The sequence below is a fragment of the Leuciscus leuciscus genome, assembly GCF_965113295.1.
Source record: "Leuciscus leuciscus genome assembly, chromosome: 9".
Taxonomy (NCBI): Eukaryota; Metazoa; Chordata; class Actinopteri; order Cypriniformes; family Leuciscidae; genus Leuciscus; species Leuciscus leuciscus.
In genome coordinates, this window is record NC_138733.1 from 33,651,223 (window position 1) to 33,669,539 (window position 18,317).

Consider the following 18,317-nt stretch of genomic DNA (forward strand, 5'->3'; position numbering starts at 1 on the left):
GGAGCAAAAAAAAAAACAAAACAAGTGCAAAGGCCAGTTGGAGGGAAGGAGATTAAGTTTTGGTGTGTGAGGCATTAATGTCACAGGTATCTGCAGTAAATCCAACTGACAAGATGTGTGACACAGAATGATCAAAATAATCACATTTAATAAACACAGACAACAATAACACTGCAAACATGAGTCCAAACTGAGGAGGGACGGAAGAGGCTTTGGAGGAGGACAAGGAGCAGGCAGAGGGAAACACCAATGAGAAGATGACTAGAAGGTTGATGGTGAAAGGTACCAGGGAGGAGAGGATGGTGAGAGGAGCAAGAGCAGAGACAGGAGGAACCAGATGATGACCCAGAGCAGAACTATGATGAAGGGCAATGGTGGAGCCGATGGAGGGAAAAGCCATGGTGGAGAGGCCAGACGGAACGAGGGAGATGGCTGACTGAGACAGAGCCGGTGGAGGTGGAGACCCAGGGCAACATCGCTGGTCTGGAGGCCCATGCTGGCCAGTGTGACCATTGGTAAATCCAGAAACAGTTTAAGTCATCTACAGCAAACCAAACCTTCTGTGAAGCCAATAAGATTAAATAATGAAGTGTAAATGTGGACTTTTCTCCACATGGATGATAATATGAATAATTTTTAACAGACAATAACAGCACTTTACAGCCTGTCCCCATCATGCAAACATTAAATTTCAAACATAAAGTAGTAGTTCTTTACAGGTTTTTACATTGCGCTGCTTTTCAATTGTTTTTATTTGTAAACATGCACTTGACGGATGTGTTTGGCTGTTGCACCCGCTTCTCGAGCTTGAAATTGCATTCTAAAAACGCAGCACTCAAGGTGTAAGAAGTTCAAATTGCGTCTCAAAACCTTGCTTTATTTCCCATTCCATTGCCTGCATCTGTTTTTAAATGCTAAAACATTGTCTGAATAGCCACTTAGGACTTATGCTGTCTTCACGTGCTATCGGAATTATATTAAATGCTAGTTCCCTAGTTAAAAGATTGTACATGAACGGCCTCTCAAGTCAAATTTGAATGCGATCAGCTCGTAATCATGACTTCAGAAGTGGGAAGCAGGACATTTCCGTGATTTTTTGTCCTTCTGTGTGTGAATAAGGAAACTGCTTGGTTGGTCTCTTTACAATGATAAAGTAGAGGGTGAAGGAATATCACGCAGTCCAAACACACATTTTTGGACTAATTCTAATAATGTAAGCAATTTTTTGAACAATTAAGTCTTTCTTAGAAAGCAGAGTATGCAGCAGAAATGATTCATCACATGCTGCCAATAGCAAACAGGGAAAGGAGGAGTCACCATCTTCTTTTGTCATAAGGTTTAGAGAAGCATTGGAGCAGGATTCGAGGCTGCCTGCCTCCATGAAAGCCCTATTCATAAACACATGCCTGAATAATATGAACCAGCAACAGGCACAAGTGATTAGAATCACGACAAATGATCTGTTCGAAAAAAAACTGTGGATCAGCTTTGCAAAAGAGTGAGTGATGCCAGTGGTTTTGTGACAGATGTGAAACAGGAAACTGCTATGATGGCTGTTGTCAGACCACAAGCAGAAAGGAAACAACAGCAATATTAGGGCTCAATCTGCTATAACTGTGGTAAGCAAGGTCACATGCAGAGAGATTGCAGATTTAGATCTGAATCTAATAGAATAGATAAATACAATAGATACAAACAGCACCAAGGGTCTAGAAATAATTGCCCCACAAAGGCCCAACAACAGCAGCCACAATACCAAACTACGTGGCACAATAAACAATATGCCTACAAAGTGATGCCAGTTCCAGTTTCTCAATTATTAGTTTATCTTTCTCAAATAGCCCTGTACAATTACCACATTTGGCACTCCTTATTAATGGAGTGGAGTGCTCTGTGGATACCTCGAGTGTGCAGGTTTCTGTTGAGCCTCTGCCAAACGCAGAGGATGCTATTGAATTGGTTAAAGAACAACATGTAACAAGTGACGCACCACATCCTGACCACACAGACACAACTGATATTGTTGCAGTTAAAATTATCAATCCAAATCTTTGGTCAAAATTCAAGGATGAAACAGGTTTTGTAGACATTGAGCCATATCAAACTAACTGGAAAACCACATCGCCAGTGTATGTCAAGCAATATCCATTGTCATATGACAATATAAGAGATTGGGATACAACCAACAGCACGCCAAATACGCATAATCTTTACTCTGTTTTATTGATGTAAGAGTGAACGTCTCGGGTTACAGTCGTAACCCGAGACGTTCCCTTTCGAGGGAACTCGCGCTGCGTCGAGAATCGACACATTGGGGAACGAAATGCCCACTGCGCCACACTGAGAGAATACGCCCTGGTATGAAGCAATCTGGCATACTCAAGACGAGAGAACCCGTGAACCCGGTGTAGAGGGCAGATCCAAACTGTAGTGTTTTATAAAAGTGTGAGGGGAAGCCCCGCCTGCAGCATCACAGACCTCTTGGAGGGAAACTCCTGCTAGCAGAGCCTTAGAGGAAGCCACTCCTCTAGTGGAGTGGGCTTTTAACACTAGAGGTGAAGGCAAACCGCGCACCTCGTAAGCTGAAGAAATTGTTTCCACTATCCATCTGCTAATAGTTTGTTTTGAAGCAGGTGACCCTTTCTTTGGGGACCCAAAGCACACAAGTAGTTGATCCGATTTCCTCCAGCCCGAAGTTCTTTGCACATAGATTTCCAGGGCTCGGATCGGGCATAGTAGATGTAATTTAGCTTGCTCATCCGACACATGCGGTGGAGGATGAAAGGCCTGGAGAATTATAGACCGTGCCACATTTGACGGCACCTTAGGCACATAGCCAGGTCTAGGGTGGAGAATGGCCCTTACTCTGCCGGGAGCGAACTCGAGGCAGGAAGGAGCGACAGATAGAGCCTGCAGGTCCCCGACTCTTTTTAGGGATGTGATGGCGAGCAGGAACACTACTTTAACAGACATACATTTCTCAGTCACCTCATCCAAAGGTTTGAAGGGTGCCAGGGATAACCCCTCAAGAACCACTGCCGGGTCCCACGTGGGGACCCTGGACTGGATGACAGGCCTCATCCTCCTAACTCCACGAAGGAAACGTACTATAAGTGGGTGTCTCCCCAAAGTGCCCACCCCTAAAGGCGTGTGGAAGGCAGCTAAGGCCGCCACATAGACCTTAAGCGTGGACGGGGAGAGCCCGTCAGAGACGCGACTCTGGAGGAACTCCAGCACTGAAGCCACCGGGCAGTTAACTGGGTCCACTTGATGTTCTCTGCACCATAAAGTGAATACATTCCATTTTAACGCACACAGTTTCCTCGTGGAGGGGGCTCTGGAGTTTAAAATGGTCTCGACAACCTCAGTTGAGAGACCGACATTTAAGAGTTGGTCCCCCTCAGGGGCCAGACCCACAGCTTCCATAGCTCTGTTCGAGGGTGGAATATTGTGCCCTCGGCCTGAGACAGAAGGTCCCTCCTGATCGGAATTTGCCACGGAGGACCTGCTAGGAGAACCATAATGTCCGAAAACCACACTCGGGCCGGCCAGTACGGGGCTACTAGGAGTAGGCTGATCCCGTACCGCCGGACTCTCTCTAGAACCCCTGGGAGCAGAGCGATCGGGGGAGATTGCGTACAGACGTAGCCTCGGCCACGTCTGCACCATGGCATCCAGTCCCAGAGGAGCTGGAAGCGTGAGGGAGTACCAGAGCGGACAGTGGGTGTTCTCTTGAGAGGCAAACAGGTCCACTTCCGCCTGACCAAACTCCCTCCATATCAACCCCACCACCTCGGGGTGGAGTCTCCATTCCCCGGGCCTCAGCCCCTGCCTTGACAGGATGTCTGCCCCCACATTGCTGTCCCCAGGGATAAACATTGCTCTGAGTGAAAGAAGTTTTCCCTGGGACCATAGGAGAACCTGATGCGCCAGTCTGCACAGAGGGCGCAATCTCAGGCCCCCCTGTCGATTTATATACGAAACCACCGACGTATTGTCTGTTCGCACTAGAACATGATGGCCTCTGAGGTCCGGAAGGAAATGTCTGAGGGCCAGACACACTGCCATCATCTCCAAGCAATTGATGTGCCAAGAAAGATGATGGTCCTTCCAAGTACCCCTGGTGTAGCGCCCTTCCATAACCGCACCCCAGCCTGTGAGGGAAGCATCCGTGGTTAGAATCTTTCTCTGACACGGTGCCCCCAACACAGGGCCTAGGGACAGGAACCCTGGTTTCTTCCACATGACCAAAGAACGAAGGCATCTGCGCGTTACTTTGATCGTGCGAAAAGGGTTGCCCCTCGGGGAAAACCCTATGGTCCTGAGCCACCACTGCAGGGCCCTCATGTACAGCAGGCCAAAAGGAATCACGTTGGACGCTGCTGCCATAAGGCCCAGCACCCTCTGAAAGTGTTTGACAGTGATGGCCTGGCCTAGCTTGAGACTCGTTACTGTGTTCAAGATGGTATCTACCCGAGCAGGAGACAACTGTGCCCGCATCGTGATAGAATCCCACACTACCCCCAGGAAAGTGGTTCTCTGTAGAGGAATTAAGGAACTCTTCTTGACATTTAGTCTTAAACCTAAGCACCTTAGATGGTTCAGAACAACATCTCGAATTTGAACCGCCATCTCTACCGACTGTGCCAAAATGAGCCAGTCGTCGATATACTTGAGGATGCGAATGCCTTGAAGTCTCAGAGGAGCAAGGGCCGCATCCATGCATTTCGTGAAGGTGCGAGGAGACAGTGCTAGGCCGAATGGAAGAACTCTGTACTGATACGCCTTTCCCCCGAAAGCGAATCTTAGGAACTTCCTGTGTTGGGGAAGGATGGAAATATGGAAGTAAGCATCTTTCCAATCTATTGTGACAAACCAGTCCTCGGACCTGATCTGACTCACGATAAGAGGTATAGTCAACATTTTGAACCTGTATCTCCTCAGAGACCGGTTCAATACCCTTAGATCTATTATAGGTCGTAACCCCCCATCCTTTTTGGGAACTATGAAATACCGACTGTAGAACCCGGCTTCCCTTTCCTGAGGAGGAACTTGCTCTATGGCCTCCTTTGCTAAGAGGGACTGAACCTCTTGCTCCATAACCTGACCCTGCTCTGGACTGACCAGTGTGTGAACCACCCCACTGAATCTTGGTGGACGATACTCGAACTGAATTCTGTACCCCTTTTCCACTGTGCACAGGACCCACTGAGATATATTTCGAAGACCCTTCCAGGTGTCTAGATAATCTACTAGGGGGATCAGTCTCTCGAGACTGACCTCGGGTGTGAGCATTTGATTGGCAAGAACTAACCGACGTAATTTTATTGCAGGCCTCGTGAGAGGGAACGCAATCGACAGGGCTGCAACGTTTTCGGGCGGACACTGCGATTTGTGTTCGTTGAAAACCGATGTGTCCCGAAGCGCACGTAGCGGCGGGAAGCACACATCGATTTCCTGAGGGCTCCGTGAAGGAGCTTGATGTTGTTGCTCGATCACGGGGGGGACCACCCTCAGAGGCCTGCGCAACGCGTCAGGGCCCCTTAGCCGAAGCCTTCCTCGCCTGAATGACAGTCCTCAGATCTGTCCTAGGTCCAGACGACTTCGGTTGAGAGTGTTGCCCTCGGCCCCAGGCCTTTTTCGGGGGGGCACGAGAAGCAACACTCTCCTTCTGCTGCTGCAGGTGTGAGGAGCTGGCGGCTGCCTCATGGGACTGCCCCCTGGCAGCAGACCCATGAGACTTGGAACGACGGCGGGGGATAAGATGTTTTAGTGCGGCTGACTGTCGTTTCGTCTCCTGAAACCTCTCGACGACAGTGTTGACTGCGTTGCCGAAGAGGCCAGAAGACAAAATCGGGGCATCAAGGAGGAAAGCCCTGTCCTTCTCCCCGATGCCCGACAGATTCAGCCACAGGTGTCTCTCCGTGGCTACCAGTGCTGCCATAGAGCGGCCAATGGCGTGGGCTGTCTCTTTGGTAGCACGGACAGACAGGTCGACCGCTCGACGCATTTCCCGAATGTCGTCGAACGCGACCTCCCCGCTGTCGTCCACCTCTTTGAGGAGGTCGGCCTGGTACGCCTGCAGAAGCCCCATAGTGTGCAGGCATGCACCAGCCCGACCTGCCGCCATATATGCTTTCCCAACAAGCGCCGAAGTGGTACGGCAGGGCTTGGAGGGAAGCGCCGGAGCTCTCAGGGACGATGCAGCATCGGCGAGAGATGAGATGCAAAATTCTCTTCAACCCGAGGCATCGTCCCATAGCCCTTCTCTTTCGACCCCATTATGCTAGAATATATATGCACATTGGGGCTGGAGAGCCGAGAAGAGAAGGGCTTATTCCACGATCTCGACAACTCGGTGTGGAGATCGGAAAAAACCGGAAGATTCCGGTGCGAAGGTTGTGGCCGGGCTTGCAGGAAGCGCTCATCAAGCATACTCTTTTTCGTCGCTTCCTGCTTATCTGGGGGCCATTCGATATTTAATTTACCCACAGCCCGGGTCACAACCTCCAGCAGCTCCTCAAAGGCAGGGGAATGTGTTGATGGAGCTTCACATTCTCCTGCCTCGATGTTCAAACTATCTGACCCCTCAGAGCCAGACATTTCGAACATCGGATCCTCTTCGCGGGCGGAAGAAGCCGCTGGGCGGGCTTCCACCTCGCGAGCGGGACCGCGGGAACTGGCCGATGAATGTTGGGAAAGGGCCGAGGCGGTCTCAACATTATCAGCCAAATCCCTTTGCGATCCCCATGAATGCAAGCGCAGCGCTGCCTCGACAGACGCGGGACCTGATCCATGGGGAGCGCGTGCCTGGCCTGATTCATCGAACAGACCGAGGCGGGAGCGGAGCGTTCTCAGGGGCATTTGATCACAGTTTGCACAGATAGTGCCCTCGAGCGCTGCCCGTGCATGCTCCACTCCAAGACAAACAACACAGAGCACGTGTGTGTCACCCTCGCTCAAATAGCGTGGGCAAGGGGACGCACACTGTCTGAACTGCTTCTCTTTCTCCATCACTATACCTTTACCAACAAACAACACCAATGAGAAGATGGCTAGAAGCCCAAAGTCCGGCATCCGACCAGCGCGGAAGGTCTTAACGTGTTACTGTCCTTTTCTCGAGGCAAAGTATTTTTTTGATTAAATGCAATACATTTGAATATGTATTCTCTTGTTACTTCATCTGACTCCATAAATGATCAGAATAATGAAAATAGTATGCAAACTGGAGTGAAATAGTTTGCTTGTGTCATGCAAACATCTTATTACAGTTAAGTCCTTACTCTGATTATTGGAAATAATCACATTATTTGTGCACATGTAAACATAGTCATTGACTATGGTATTATTACTGTTAAGACACATGCATTCAGAGATGTCCATGGTTTTTGTGTTATAAATGAATATAATGTAATTACAACAGTACAACTTTTCAAAAAGGGAATCAAAAGAGATCTTTAAAAAAAAAAAAAGCATGCTTTCATTCAGATCAAGATGGCACCTGTGTTGTTATGGAAACAGGTCAATTTAGCTCAAAGGGAATTAATAATTAATTTATTGGGAATTTTGAAAGAATCACTTATTTACGGCTGAACAAATGACTTGTCCAGCGTTCACTTGAACGGGCCAAAACTATCAGCTCTGCAGCAGATATTAATATCCAAACTATAGTGAAAACACTATTTATTAGCACGATAACATAGATCAGCAGTTTAAGACATTACATTTGTAAGCACATAACACTTCTCTTTAAAATACAAACAAGACTTTATTCATTATTCTAACACATAAGACTAATATCTAATACAAACACACGCACACACACATTCATACAAGAAAGAAAGAAGGTGAGGAAAGAATGAGTTTTAAGAGTGAGATGATGAAATCCCAACGAACCACCAATCATTTATACCTTCTATAACCCTTCTATTGTTTCTTAGGAAGGGTTATTAAATGTTATATCAATGCACCAGTTATGTTAGAGTATCTGGGCTACTTGCGTTTGTCTTTGAGTCAAACTCAAGGAATTTTAAGAGAAACATCTGAAACATTGTTGATAGTAAAATGAGAGGTCTATGTGTCACCACAGAACCGAGGAAACCGTATGCAAGTAAAAACTCTTTATTTGGATAAAGTGATGATGATGATGATGAAAGTCCGAGATGATGCAGGCTGTGGCGCAGGGACTTCGATGGCCAGACACGGTGTGTAGACAGAAGTGCAGGGTGCTCTGAAGTGCCGACAAAATCCTGACATGAAACGATATCCACAAGACGGTGACCGGAACACAGGAACTCAGATAGGAGACGAAGAACAGGAACAGGATCAGGATCAGACACAACACGAGGACTTCATACAACGATCTGACAGGGGAGATGAGAAAGTGGTGAGTTTATATATTGTTGAGATGGGCTGCAGCTGATGATGAGTGATTGCAGCTGGATCGCTGATCAGTGATAACAAGCCGGACACACCCACTCATGCGCTCACACACACGTAAACAAACAAAGCACGGGACGAGAGAGAGACATTGGATCTATGAACCGTGACAGTACCCCCCTCCCTAGGAACACCTCCTGGTGTTCCCAGGCCCCCTTACCTGCCGATTGTTATCATCGATAAGGGAGTGATCCAGAATGTCCCTGGCAGGTACCCAACTTCTCTCCTCTGGACCGTAACCTTCCCAGTCCACCAAGTACTGAAATCCGTGTCCCCTCTGCCTTGAGTCCAGCACACGATTGACCGAATAAGTGGGTTCCCCATCTACGAGTCGCGGCGAGGGAGGAACCGGGGCTGGCGGATTAATACGAGAATGATATACGGGCTTAATTTTGGACACATGGAAGACGGGGTGAATCCTCCTGTACGCCGGAGGAAGGTTGAGGCGGACTGCCACCGGACTAATGATCTTGGTGACAGTAAACGGGCCAATGAATTTGGGAGCAAGCTTATTGGATACGGAACGGAGAGGAATGTTCTTGGTAGAAAGCCACACTTTTTGACCAGCGACGTATACGGGAGGCCTAGACCGGTGGCGATCAGCTTTGGCCTTGGTGCGCAACCCCACCTGCAGTAGAGTCTTGCGGGCTCTAGTCCATGTGCGGTGACACCTCTGGACGAAGGCGTGAGCGGAGGGGACCGCGACTTCGGATTCCAGACTAGGAAAGATTGGTGGCTGGTAACCTACACTACACTCAAACGGAGACAGGCCCGTGGATGACACTGGCAACGTGTTGTGGGCGTACTCCACCATAGAGAGTTGGTGACTCCATGAGGAAGGATTCTTGGAGACCAAACATCGTAACGTTCTCTCCAAATCCTGGTTGGCTCTCTCAGTTTGGCCATTGCTCTGGGGGTGAAACCCAGAGGACAGACTGACAGTCGCACCCAGTAATTTACAAAACTCTCGCCAAAATTTGGACACAAACTGGGGTCCTCTGTCAGAAACCACGTACCAGGCCATGTAACCGAAAGACGTGGTCAACGACAATCACCGCTGTCTCCTTGGCTGAGGGTAATTTGGGCAAGGGAATGAAATGGGCCACCTTCGAGAACCGGTCCACCACGGTCAAAACTACCGTGTGACCCTGAGAGGGTGGGAGGGCGGTAACAAAATCTAGAGCGATATGGGACAAGGGTCTCGAAGGGACCGGCAGCGGTTGGAGTAACCCATCTGGGGGTCGATTGGAAGTCTTACCAGTGGCACAAACTGAGCAAGCCAAAACAAAATTGTGAATGTCACGAGCCATGAGAGGCCACCAGAATCGTTGCTTGACTAAAAATTTAGTACGACTGACTCCTGGATGACAAGCCACATTGGAAGAATGCCCCCACTGAATAACGCTGGACCGTAAACTCTCAGGCACAAATAAACGATTCGGTGGGCAACCGACCGGGGGCGTTACCCCTTCTAAGGCCTTCATGACCTTCGATTCGACCTCCCATACGAGTGTGGAGATGAATAGAGTCTCCGGTAAAATGCACTCGGGAGTAGACGGGCGTTCGGAACGATCAAAAATGCGCGATAAAGAATCGGGTTTGATGTTTTTAGAACCCGGGCGGTACGAGAGAGTAAAATCAAAACGACCGAAAAAAAGTGTCCACCGAGCCTGCCTGGAGTTCAATCTTTTAGCAGTCCAGATGTATTCCAAGTTCTTGTGATCGGTCCAGACGATAAAAGGTACCCCCGACCCTTCTAACCAGTGCCGCCATTCCTCCAATGCTAACTTGACTGCGAACAACTCTCTGTTCCCAATGTCATAATTGCGTTCGGCAGGAGATAGACGATGAGATAAAAACGCGCAAGGATGCATCTTGTCGTCTGAGAGAGAATGCTGGGATAACACTGCACCTACCCCCACCTCTGACGCGTCGACCTCCACCACGAACTGACGTGATGGATCAGGGGTTGTCAGAATGGGGGCTGAAACGAAGCAACCCTTCAGTTTGGCAAACGCAGCCTCGGCTGCGTCTGACCACCTGAACGTCGTTTTGGGGGAGGTCAAAGCGGTTAGAGGCGCGGCTAGTTGGCTGAAGTTGCGAATAAAACGCCGGTAGAAATTGGCGAACCCCAGAAATCTCAGTAGGGCCTTACGAGACTCTGGGCTTGGCCAATCCACCACAGCCTTGATCTTCTCAGGATCCATGCGCATTCCCTCAACCGACACGATGTACCCTAGAAATGGAACAGACTGTGCATGAAAATCGCATTTCTCCGCCTTGACAAAAAGCCCATTCTCTAGCAACCTCTGAAGCACTCGTCAGACGTGCTGCACGTATTCCTGGAGAGAAGAAAAAAAAATCAATATGTCGTCCAGGTAGACATATATGAACTGATCTATCATATCTCGCAGCACGTCATTGACGAGTGCCTGGAAGACCGCTGGGCTGTTGGAAAGCCCGAAAGGCATAACCAAGTATTCAAAGTGCCCTCTGGGGGTGTTAAAAGCGGTCTTCCACTCATCCCCCTCCCTGATGCAGACCAAATGATAAGCATTACGTAAATCCAATTTTGTGAAGATGGACGCTCCCTGCAACCTCTCGAAGGCTGAAGACATCAACGGCAAAGGATAGGTATTCTTTACCGTGATGTTGTTCAACCCCCGGTAGTCAATACAAGGTCGCAGGGATCCGTCCTTCCCCACAAAAAAGAACCCCGCCCCCGCTGGTGAAGAGGAAGGACGGATGAACCCCGTTGCTAGAGAATCAGAAATATATTTCTCCATAGCCTCCCTCTCTGGTGTCAAGAGTGAATATAACTTGCCTTTAGGCGGAGCCGTACCTGGTAATAAGTCTATGGCACAGTCATAGGGACGATGTGGAGGAAGAGAAGCAGCCCGAGACTTACTGAACACCTCCTTCAGGTCCAGGTACTCCGCGGGCACGTTAGACAGATCCATTGCCTCCTCCTGAAACACAGGAACAGAAACAGACGGACAAGCAGACACTAGACAAGACTCATGACATTGACTGCTCCACGCTGACACAGACTTGAGCTGCCAGTCCACTTTAGGGTTATGACGGGTGAGCCAGGGGTGACCAAGTACAATGGGTGCAAGGGGAGTGTCCAGGATGTAGAATGAGATGGTTTCGGTGTGATTGCCTGATGTGATGAGGGTGATGTCTTCAGTAGCGAAAGTGATGGTAGGAAGTTCTTGTCCGTTAAGTGCGTGTACAGCGATCTGATGTGTGAGGGGTTTGAGGGGAATCTGAAACTGACGTGCAAATGAGTGGTCCATAAAATTACCTTCCGCCCCGGAGTCCAAGAGTGCTCGACAATTATGAATACGTGTTGACCATCTCAGTCTTACCGGAAGGAGGGTAGATGTTGATGAGGTCTTCTCGGCGGAGATCCCACCCGATAGTAGCCTCATACTTACTATCGGGCTTGGCCTTTTACAAGGCAGTTGTAAGCGTAGTGCCCGGATCCTCCACAGTACAGACAAAGGCCCTGGGACCTCCGCCTTTCCCTCTCCTCCCGGGAAAGCCGAGCTCGACCCACCTGCATGGGCTCGTGATCGTAGACGGGGCTGGCCGCGTCCCCGCCTCCAAAACGTGGACCCTCAGCTCCTGCCAGAGGGCGACTGCTCGTTGCACGACTTCCGACTCTTGATAGCCGTGCGTCAACTCGTAGCGCCAGAGCGATGAGGTCGTTGAGTGATTGAGGTAAGTCCAAGGCGTAAATCTCCTTTTGGACGCGGTCAGCCAGCCCATGCAGGAACATGTCCCACTGCACTTCCTCGTTCCACTGGCTCTCCGTCGCGAAGGTTCGAAACTCGATCGAAAAATCCGATACAGATCTTTCTCCTTGACGTAAATCGGCCAGCATCCTTGCGGCTTCTCTCCCGGCGACAGCGCGGTCGAACACTCTCTTCATTTCGTCGGAGAGCTCCTGGAACGAGGAACAACACGGGTCTTGATTCTCCCACACCGCCGTTCCCCATAATGCCGCTTTCCCAGTCAGGAGGGTGAGGACAAAGGCGACCTTGGAACGTTCATTATTGAAGGTTTTGGGCTGGAGGGAGAAATGCATGGAACACCGGGTTAAAAAAGCTCTGCAAAAATTGGGTTCACCTGAGTAGGGTTCTGGAACTGGTAGGCGGGGCTCTGACTGGGACGGGCCTTCCGATGGTGTGGGGGGAACGGCTGGTGTGGGCGGCGCAGTCGGAGCTCGCATTTGTTGAATCTGCCGGGTGAGTTCGGACACCTGCGCCACTAAAGCCTGAACAGCGCGACCAGTATCGTTGAGGTTCTTTTCTTGAATGTCCATACGCGCCATGCTGTTGCTGATGTAATCCTCCATCGATGGTGCTGCATTACTCGCTGTTTCCATGTTAGGTCAGATCGTTCTGTCACCACAGAACCGAGGAAACAGTATGCAAGTAAAAACTCTTTATTTGGATAAAGTGATGATGATGATGATGATGATGATGATGAAAGTCCGAGATGATGCAGGCTGTGGCGCAGGGACTTCGATGGCCAGACACGGTGTGTAGACAGAAGTGCAGGGTGCTCTGAAGTGCCGACAAAATCCTGACATGAAACGATATCCACAAGACGGTGACTGGAACACAGGAACTCAGATAGGAAACGAAGAACAGGAACAGGAACAGGAACAGGAACAACACGAGGACTTCATACAACGATCTGACAGGGGAGATGAGAAAGTGGTGAGTTTATATATTGTTGATGAGATGGGCTGCAGCTGATGATGAGTGATTGCAGCTGGATTGCTGATCAGTGATAACAAGCCGGACACACCCACTCACGCGCTCACACACACATGTAAACAAACAAAGCACGGGACGAGAGAGAGACATTGGATCTATGAACTGTGACACTATGAGCTTAGGAAAAGCAACCACTGTGCAATAAAAAAAAATTCTATGAGATGGAATCTACTCAGACTAAAAATAAATGAATAAATAAATACATAGATAAATGAATAAATAAATAAATAAACAAACAGTACTGAAGGTTGGAAATGTGCATATGGAATCAATTAAATTGACCTTTACATTATAAATGGTGTACATGTACATCAATATGGCCTGTGAAAGATTGTACCATATTCTAAAGTCCAGTTTCTACAATTAAGTCTTTTCATTATGGAAATAATCGTTTAGGTTATTATCAGTGTTTTAGTTATACCCCGTTCATGAGCACAAGACCTTTTCCACTGCAATTTCACTCTTTTTGAACCCATAATCTTTCAACAAAGATCCTCATTCTCTGGCAATAGCAACAAAATAGGGAATAACATCACAAAAGCACAAACAAGTTAGCCCTCATTCATGGACAGTTTTGGCAACTGCTAAAATTAAACTGGGCTCTGAAGGCCCTGGAAAACAAGAAGTAAATAAGTGGATCCAAGGAGGCATTTTGTGCTGCTAACAGGACGGCCAGCTCCTTCAGGATGTAGAACACATGGACTACTGAACAGTTATGCAGCAGGGGTTTTAGGAATAAGTTAGGCAGTATGACCAGATGATAGGGCACAAAGCACAAGCAGAAAATAACTATTAGCACTAGCATGTTGCGCTTAGAATTTCTGAATGTTTGGCTATTGAATGAGGTCTGTGTAGAGAATTGAACTTGTCTTAGTTTTTGAAGAGTCTTCCAGTATAGAAGAATCAAAGACACCAGGACAAAAATGAAGATCAAAAAGGCCACACAGCTGATGATTTTGTAGGCCAAACTGATCTGGAGACTGTGTTGGGATCCGCAGGTCAATTCATGCTTTTGATCGTGACCCTCGTAGTTCTGAAGAATGAGAATTAAGTAGATGGAAGATATGGCTAACAAGAAGAGCCAAATAGCTGCAGAAATGTGGCGGGCGATACGAACTGTCTGTAGTCTATTAGTCTCCAATGGCCGGACAATCCTCAGGTACCTGAAAAGAGTGTAAAGAGCACTATCAATAGCACTTTACATTCAATTGCATTTATTTACATGTAATCATGTACAAATATTGCATAAAATCATTAACATTCATTCAATTTGTCAATTGTCTGATGTGTCTATCCAAATACTACAGTAGACTTATTAAAGTAACATGGAGCAACATGTGATCACAATGCTTTCATGGATCACATCCTGTTGGGACTGAGCCAGCAATCTTTCCAGTATCAGCTCTTTTGATATTTAAAGTGCCACTATTATGCCTTTTTGGGATATTTTATTTTTACATTTGATTGTTACATTTCTGAACTAATTCTAACTGCATGTAAAATAAACCTATTGTACCAGACAAACTTAACTTGTTTAATTTATATTTTTATTATATTGTATGTATCCCATTGTTTTACTTAGTTTTTTAATGACAGAAATTAGATAAAATATCAAAATAACTATATCATGGTATATATTGTATATATTGATCTCATATCGTGAAATAAGAATTTGGCCGTATTGTCTACCCCTATCTTACACAAATCGAATCCCTTTCTAGTGTGTAATGTGCTGCAAATACAATGTTGGGCATTGGAGATAAAATGTAACTAGTAACCCTTGATATTCTGAAATGTACAATGTTTTTTTAAATTGTTGTTTCAGTATTTAGGCTACAATATTAGTAAAGAATTTAAATGTATCATGTTTCTCCCAAATAAAATCGAAGACATCTGAAGACAAAGCTGATACCTAAATGAGACATAGAAGAGAATCACCCCTTAGTATCCTAAGCTTAGACCTTTGTCAGAATCACAGCCATGTGGCAGCACTTCGACATTAAGGCACTTTTTTCCCCATACATTTTGCATTCTTAATCAGCATATTAAGAGCATTTCATAATAAACAATGATATAAATTGGAACATTTTTACAAAAGTTTTTATTGAGAATTAACAGGGGTTTAACTCTGTGTTTAATTTGAAGTCACCATAACAGTGATAAGTGTTTCAATTAGTTGGGCTCTTAACTCTTATTATATATTTTGACTTTTTTGGCTGCTGTTACAGTGTGTTTTTCAAACACATTTGCTGCAGAAAAGGAAGCTAAAGTGAAACGAGATGGCAGACGTTGCGTTTCCTTTTTTATTATCATATTTTCTTTTCCTTTATTACCTCCCCTCCTGACCCCTAGACTAGGAGGGGAACGTAATGATTGGAGGCTCGTCCGGGATTTGAACCTGGGACCTCTCGCACCCCAAATGAGAATCATACCCTTAGAAAAAACCTGCAAGGTAGATTATGTCCCTGAACAGAAGACTGTTTTGGGAGTCGGCAGGGAACAATTGGCTACTGCTCAAAGAACAGACCCTTCTTTAGCAAGCTCAGCTGTATTGAGTCTGTTGTGAATCTCAAAAGAAAACATCACGATAAGCAGGCCTGGGGTGGGTAATCGGGAGAATCGGGAGAATTCCCGGTGGGCGGCTTCACTTTTGGGGCGGTCGAGGATTTTATTTTATTTTATTTTATTTTACATTTGTCATGTTAGTTACATTAGGCTACACATGTTCCGCATTCTGACACCGCAGCGCGCAGCCTCTGCATGGGTGTACCATGAGAGGGAGTTCTCCCCTCCCGTCCCATAGAGTTGGTTGGGTCCATAGCCCGTCTTTTCCAAAACGTTTTCTCAGGTAGGCTACCGTGGCACCGCCGGCGCCTACCGATAGCTGGGCCGGCCCTATGGCGGAAAATCAATGACAAAATTAACGGAGCGCACAACTGATGCTGGCGCGCGCAGTAAATGACATTCGCGAGAGGATAACAGATCTACACGCGAGGAAACGGGAACTCGCGAGCTCATTCAAACCCTGCGCGCGCGCATGACATCTCCTCTGCACGCAATACAAGCCCTCACATGATCGCGCACACATGATCGCATGATCATTCCCCACGCTCTCGCGCTTGATCTCCTGCTTTTGCTCGCTCAAACACTTTTATTTTTGGCAGTCGATGGGCGGGACTTACTGTTTTAATAACCTCAAATGTCATTAGGTATCACTTTTTTTATTAAAAAAAGCATTATTTTTGATTATTTTTGAATACAAATAAATCTGTAAACATTAGTTCAATATGCCTCTTTGTGGAAGAGTGGGATACATTTCAAATGCTTTCTTTCTTTCTTTCTTTCTTTCTTTCTTTCTTTCTTTCTTTCTTTCTTTCTTTCTTTCTTTCTTTCTTTCTTTCTTTCTTTCTTTTCTGCTAATCATCCTATCCTTGTGGAATAGTGGAACATTTTTTGTTAACTTTCTCAGCTTAAGTGAATTATTATTTAACCTTTACATTATTTGTTGAACCATGTTATTAATAAAAACTACACAATAGTAAGAGCTGAACTGTTGCTTCATTTATCCAATTTGGGAAAAGTGCTAATTTGGAATTCCACCATGGAAAAAGAGGGCCGGTCTTGGGCCTGAAACTCCCGGGCTGAAAAGTGGCCCCACTCCGGCCCTGACGATAAGGTAAAGTACTTTTGGGAAGGGGAAGTTTTAATGTGGAGATATAAATCCATTGCTTGTACTTCAAGTTCATCAAATCATTCTGCCTCAACAGTGTAGAGAGCCTGTACTGAAAATCGCTCATGAGCATGTACTCTCAGGACACTTAGGAGTTACCAAGACGTTCAAACGCGTGTCACGCTACTTTTTTCTGGCCAGGGCTGAAAATCAGCTGTGTCTAATTTCTGCCACTCGTGTGCTGCCTGTCAACTGTCAACTAGCTGTTTCACAACTGTTATTCTGAATGTTCTGATCCAATCTGACTTCGACCTGTAATGCTCATAATCATACACTGTTCGCTCGTTGGCCAGAGGAGAACTGGCCCCCGACTGAGCCTGGTTTCTCCCAAGGTTTTTTCCTCCATTCTGTCACCTGATGGAGTTTTGGTTCCTTGCCACTGTTGCCTTGGCTTTTGGCTTGCTTATTTGGAAACATTTAATATTCAACAATATTATTGATCTGCCTAACTTAAGGTGGACAATGATGCAATTTTCTTCTAGTAACAAACTTTGTTGTATTATTTTCCTGTTATCACTGTGAAGCTGCTTTAATACAATCTGTATTGTAAAAAGCGCTATATATAAAAAACACACACACACACACACACACACACACAAACACACACAAAAACTGTCAAATAGCTGGTAAACTGAACCAAACACTTCCAGTTGCTCATTTGCGACCTATCCCTGTGATGCAAGAACCTTTTGTACGCCTGTCATTGGACTGTGTGGGCTCTGCCTAAGTCAAAATCCGGTCAAGAGTACATTCTGTCTATAATGAGTACTTCTACACGTTTCCCCAAAGCGATCCCCTTGCGCTCTACGAAAGCCCACATCATTGTTTATAAGCTGATCAAGTTTTGCACTGTCTTTGGATTGCCAAAGGTCATACAAACTGATCAGGGTAGAAATTTCACCTCAAAACTGTTTACACAGACTCTAACTCAGTTTGGAATTAGGGATGGACTGTCAATTGCATACCACCCTCAATCTCAAGGTGCTGTGGAAAGGTTCCACCAAACGCTTAAGATGATTACTGTCTTTCTAGTTGTAAAGATTGGGCAGAAAGTTTACCATTCTTGATGTTTGCTAATCGAGAAGCAGAGCAGGAATCATTTTTTTTATTCAGTCCTGCCGATCTTGTCTTTGGTCACATGGTGCAGGGCCCTCTTAAAGTGTTAAGCAAGCAGTTATTGGCTAAAGATGCAATGCTTGTCATAGTCCTTGATTATGTAAGCTCATTTAGAGAACGGTAACACAGAGCTTTTAAACTGGCTGTAGAACACTTGACCACAACCCAATCTAAAATGAAAGACCACTACGCCAAAAAAAGTGTTTCTCGTAGTTTTCAACCAAACGACGAAGTTCCTATAC

The 18,317-nt window shown here is 46.6% G+C and overlaps 1 protein-coding gene across 1 annotated transcript in view; it reads right to left on the reverse strand.

Annotated features, from left to right (window-relative positions):
• Positions 1-13,791: 13,791 nt before the first annotated feature.
• The window catches only part of LOC309506567 (P2Y purinoceptor 14-like), a gene marked incomplete at both ends in the record, with an annotated part of 34,733 nt that continues 30,207 nt past the window's right edge, over positions 13,792-18,317 (reverse strand). The window contains one exon of the mRNA XM_082180410.1: positions 13,792-14,392. Coding sequence (XP_082036536.1) covers positions 13,792-14,392 — 601 coding nt within the window. The remainder of the gene's footprint in view (positions 14,393-18,317) is intronic.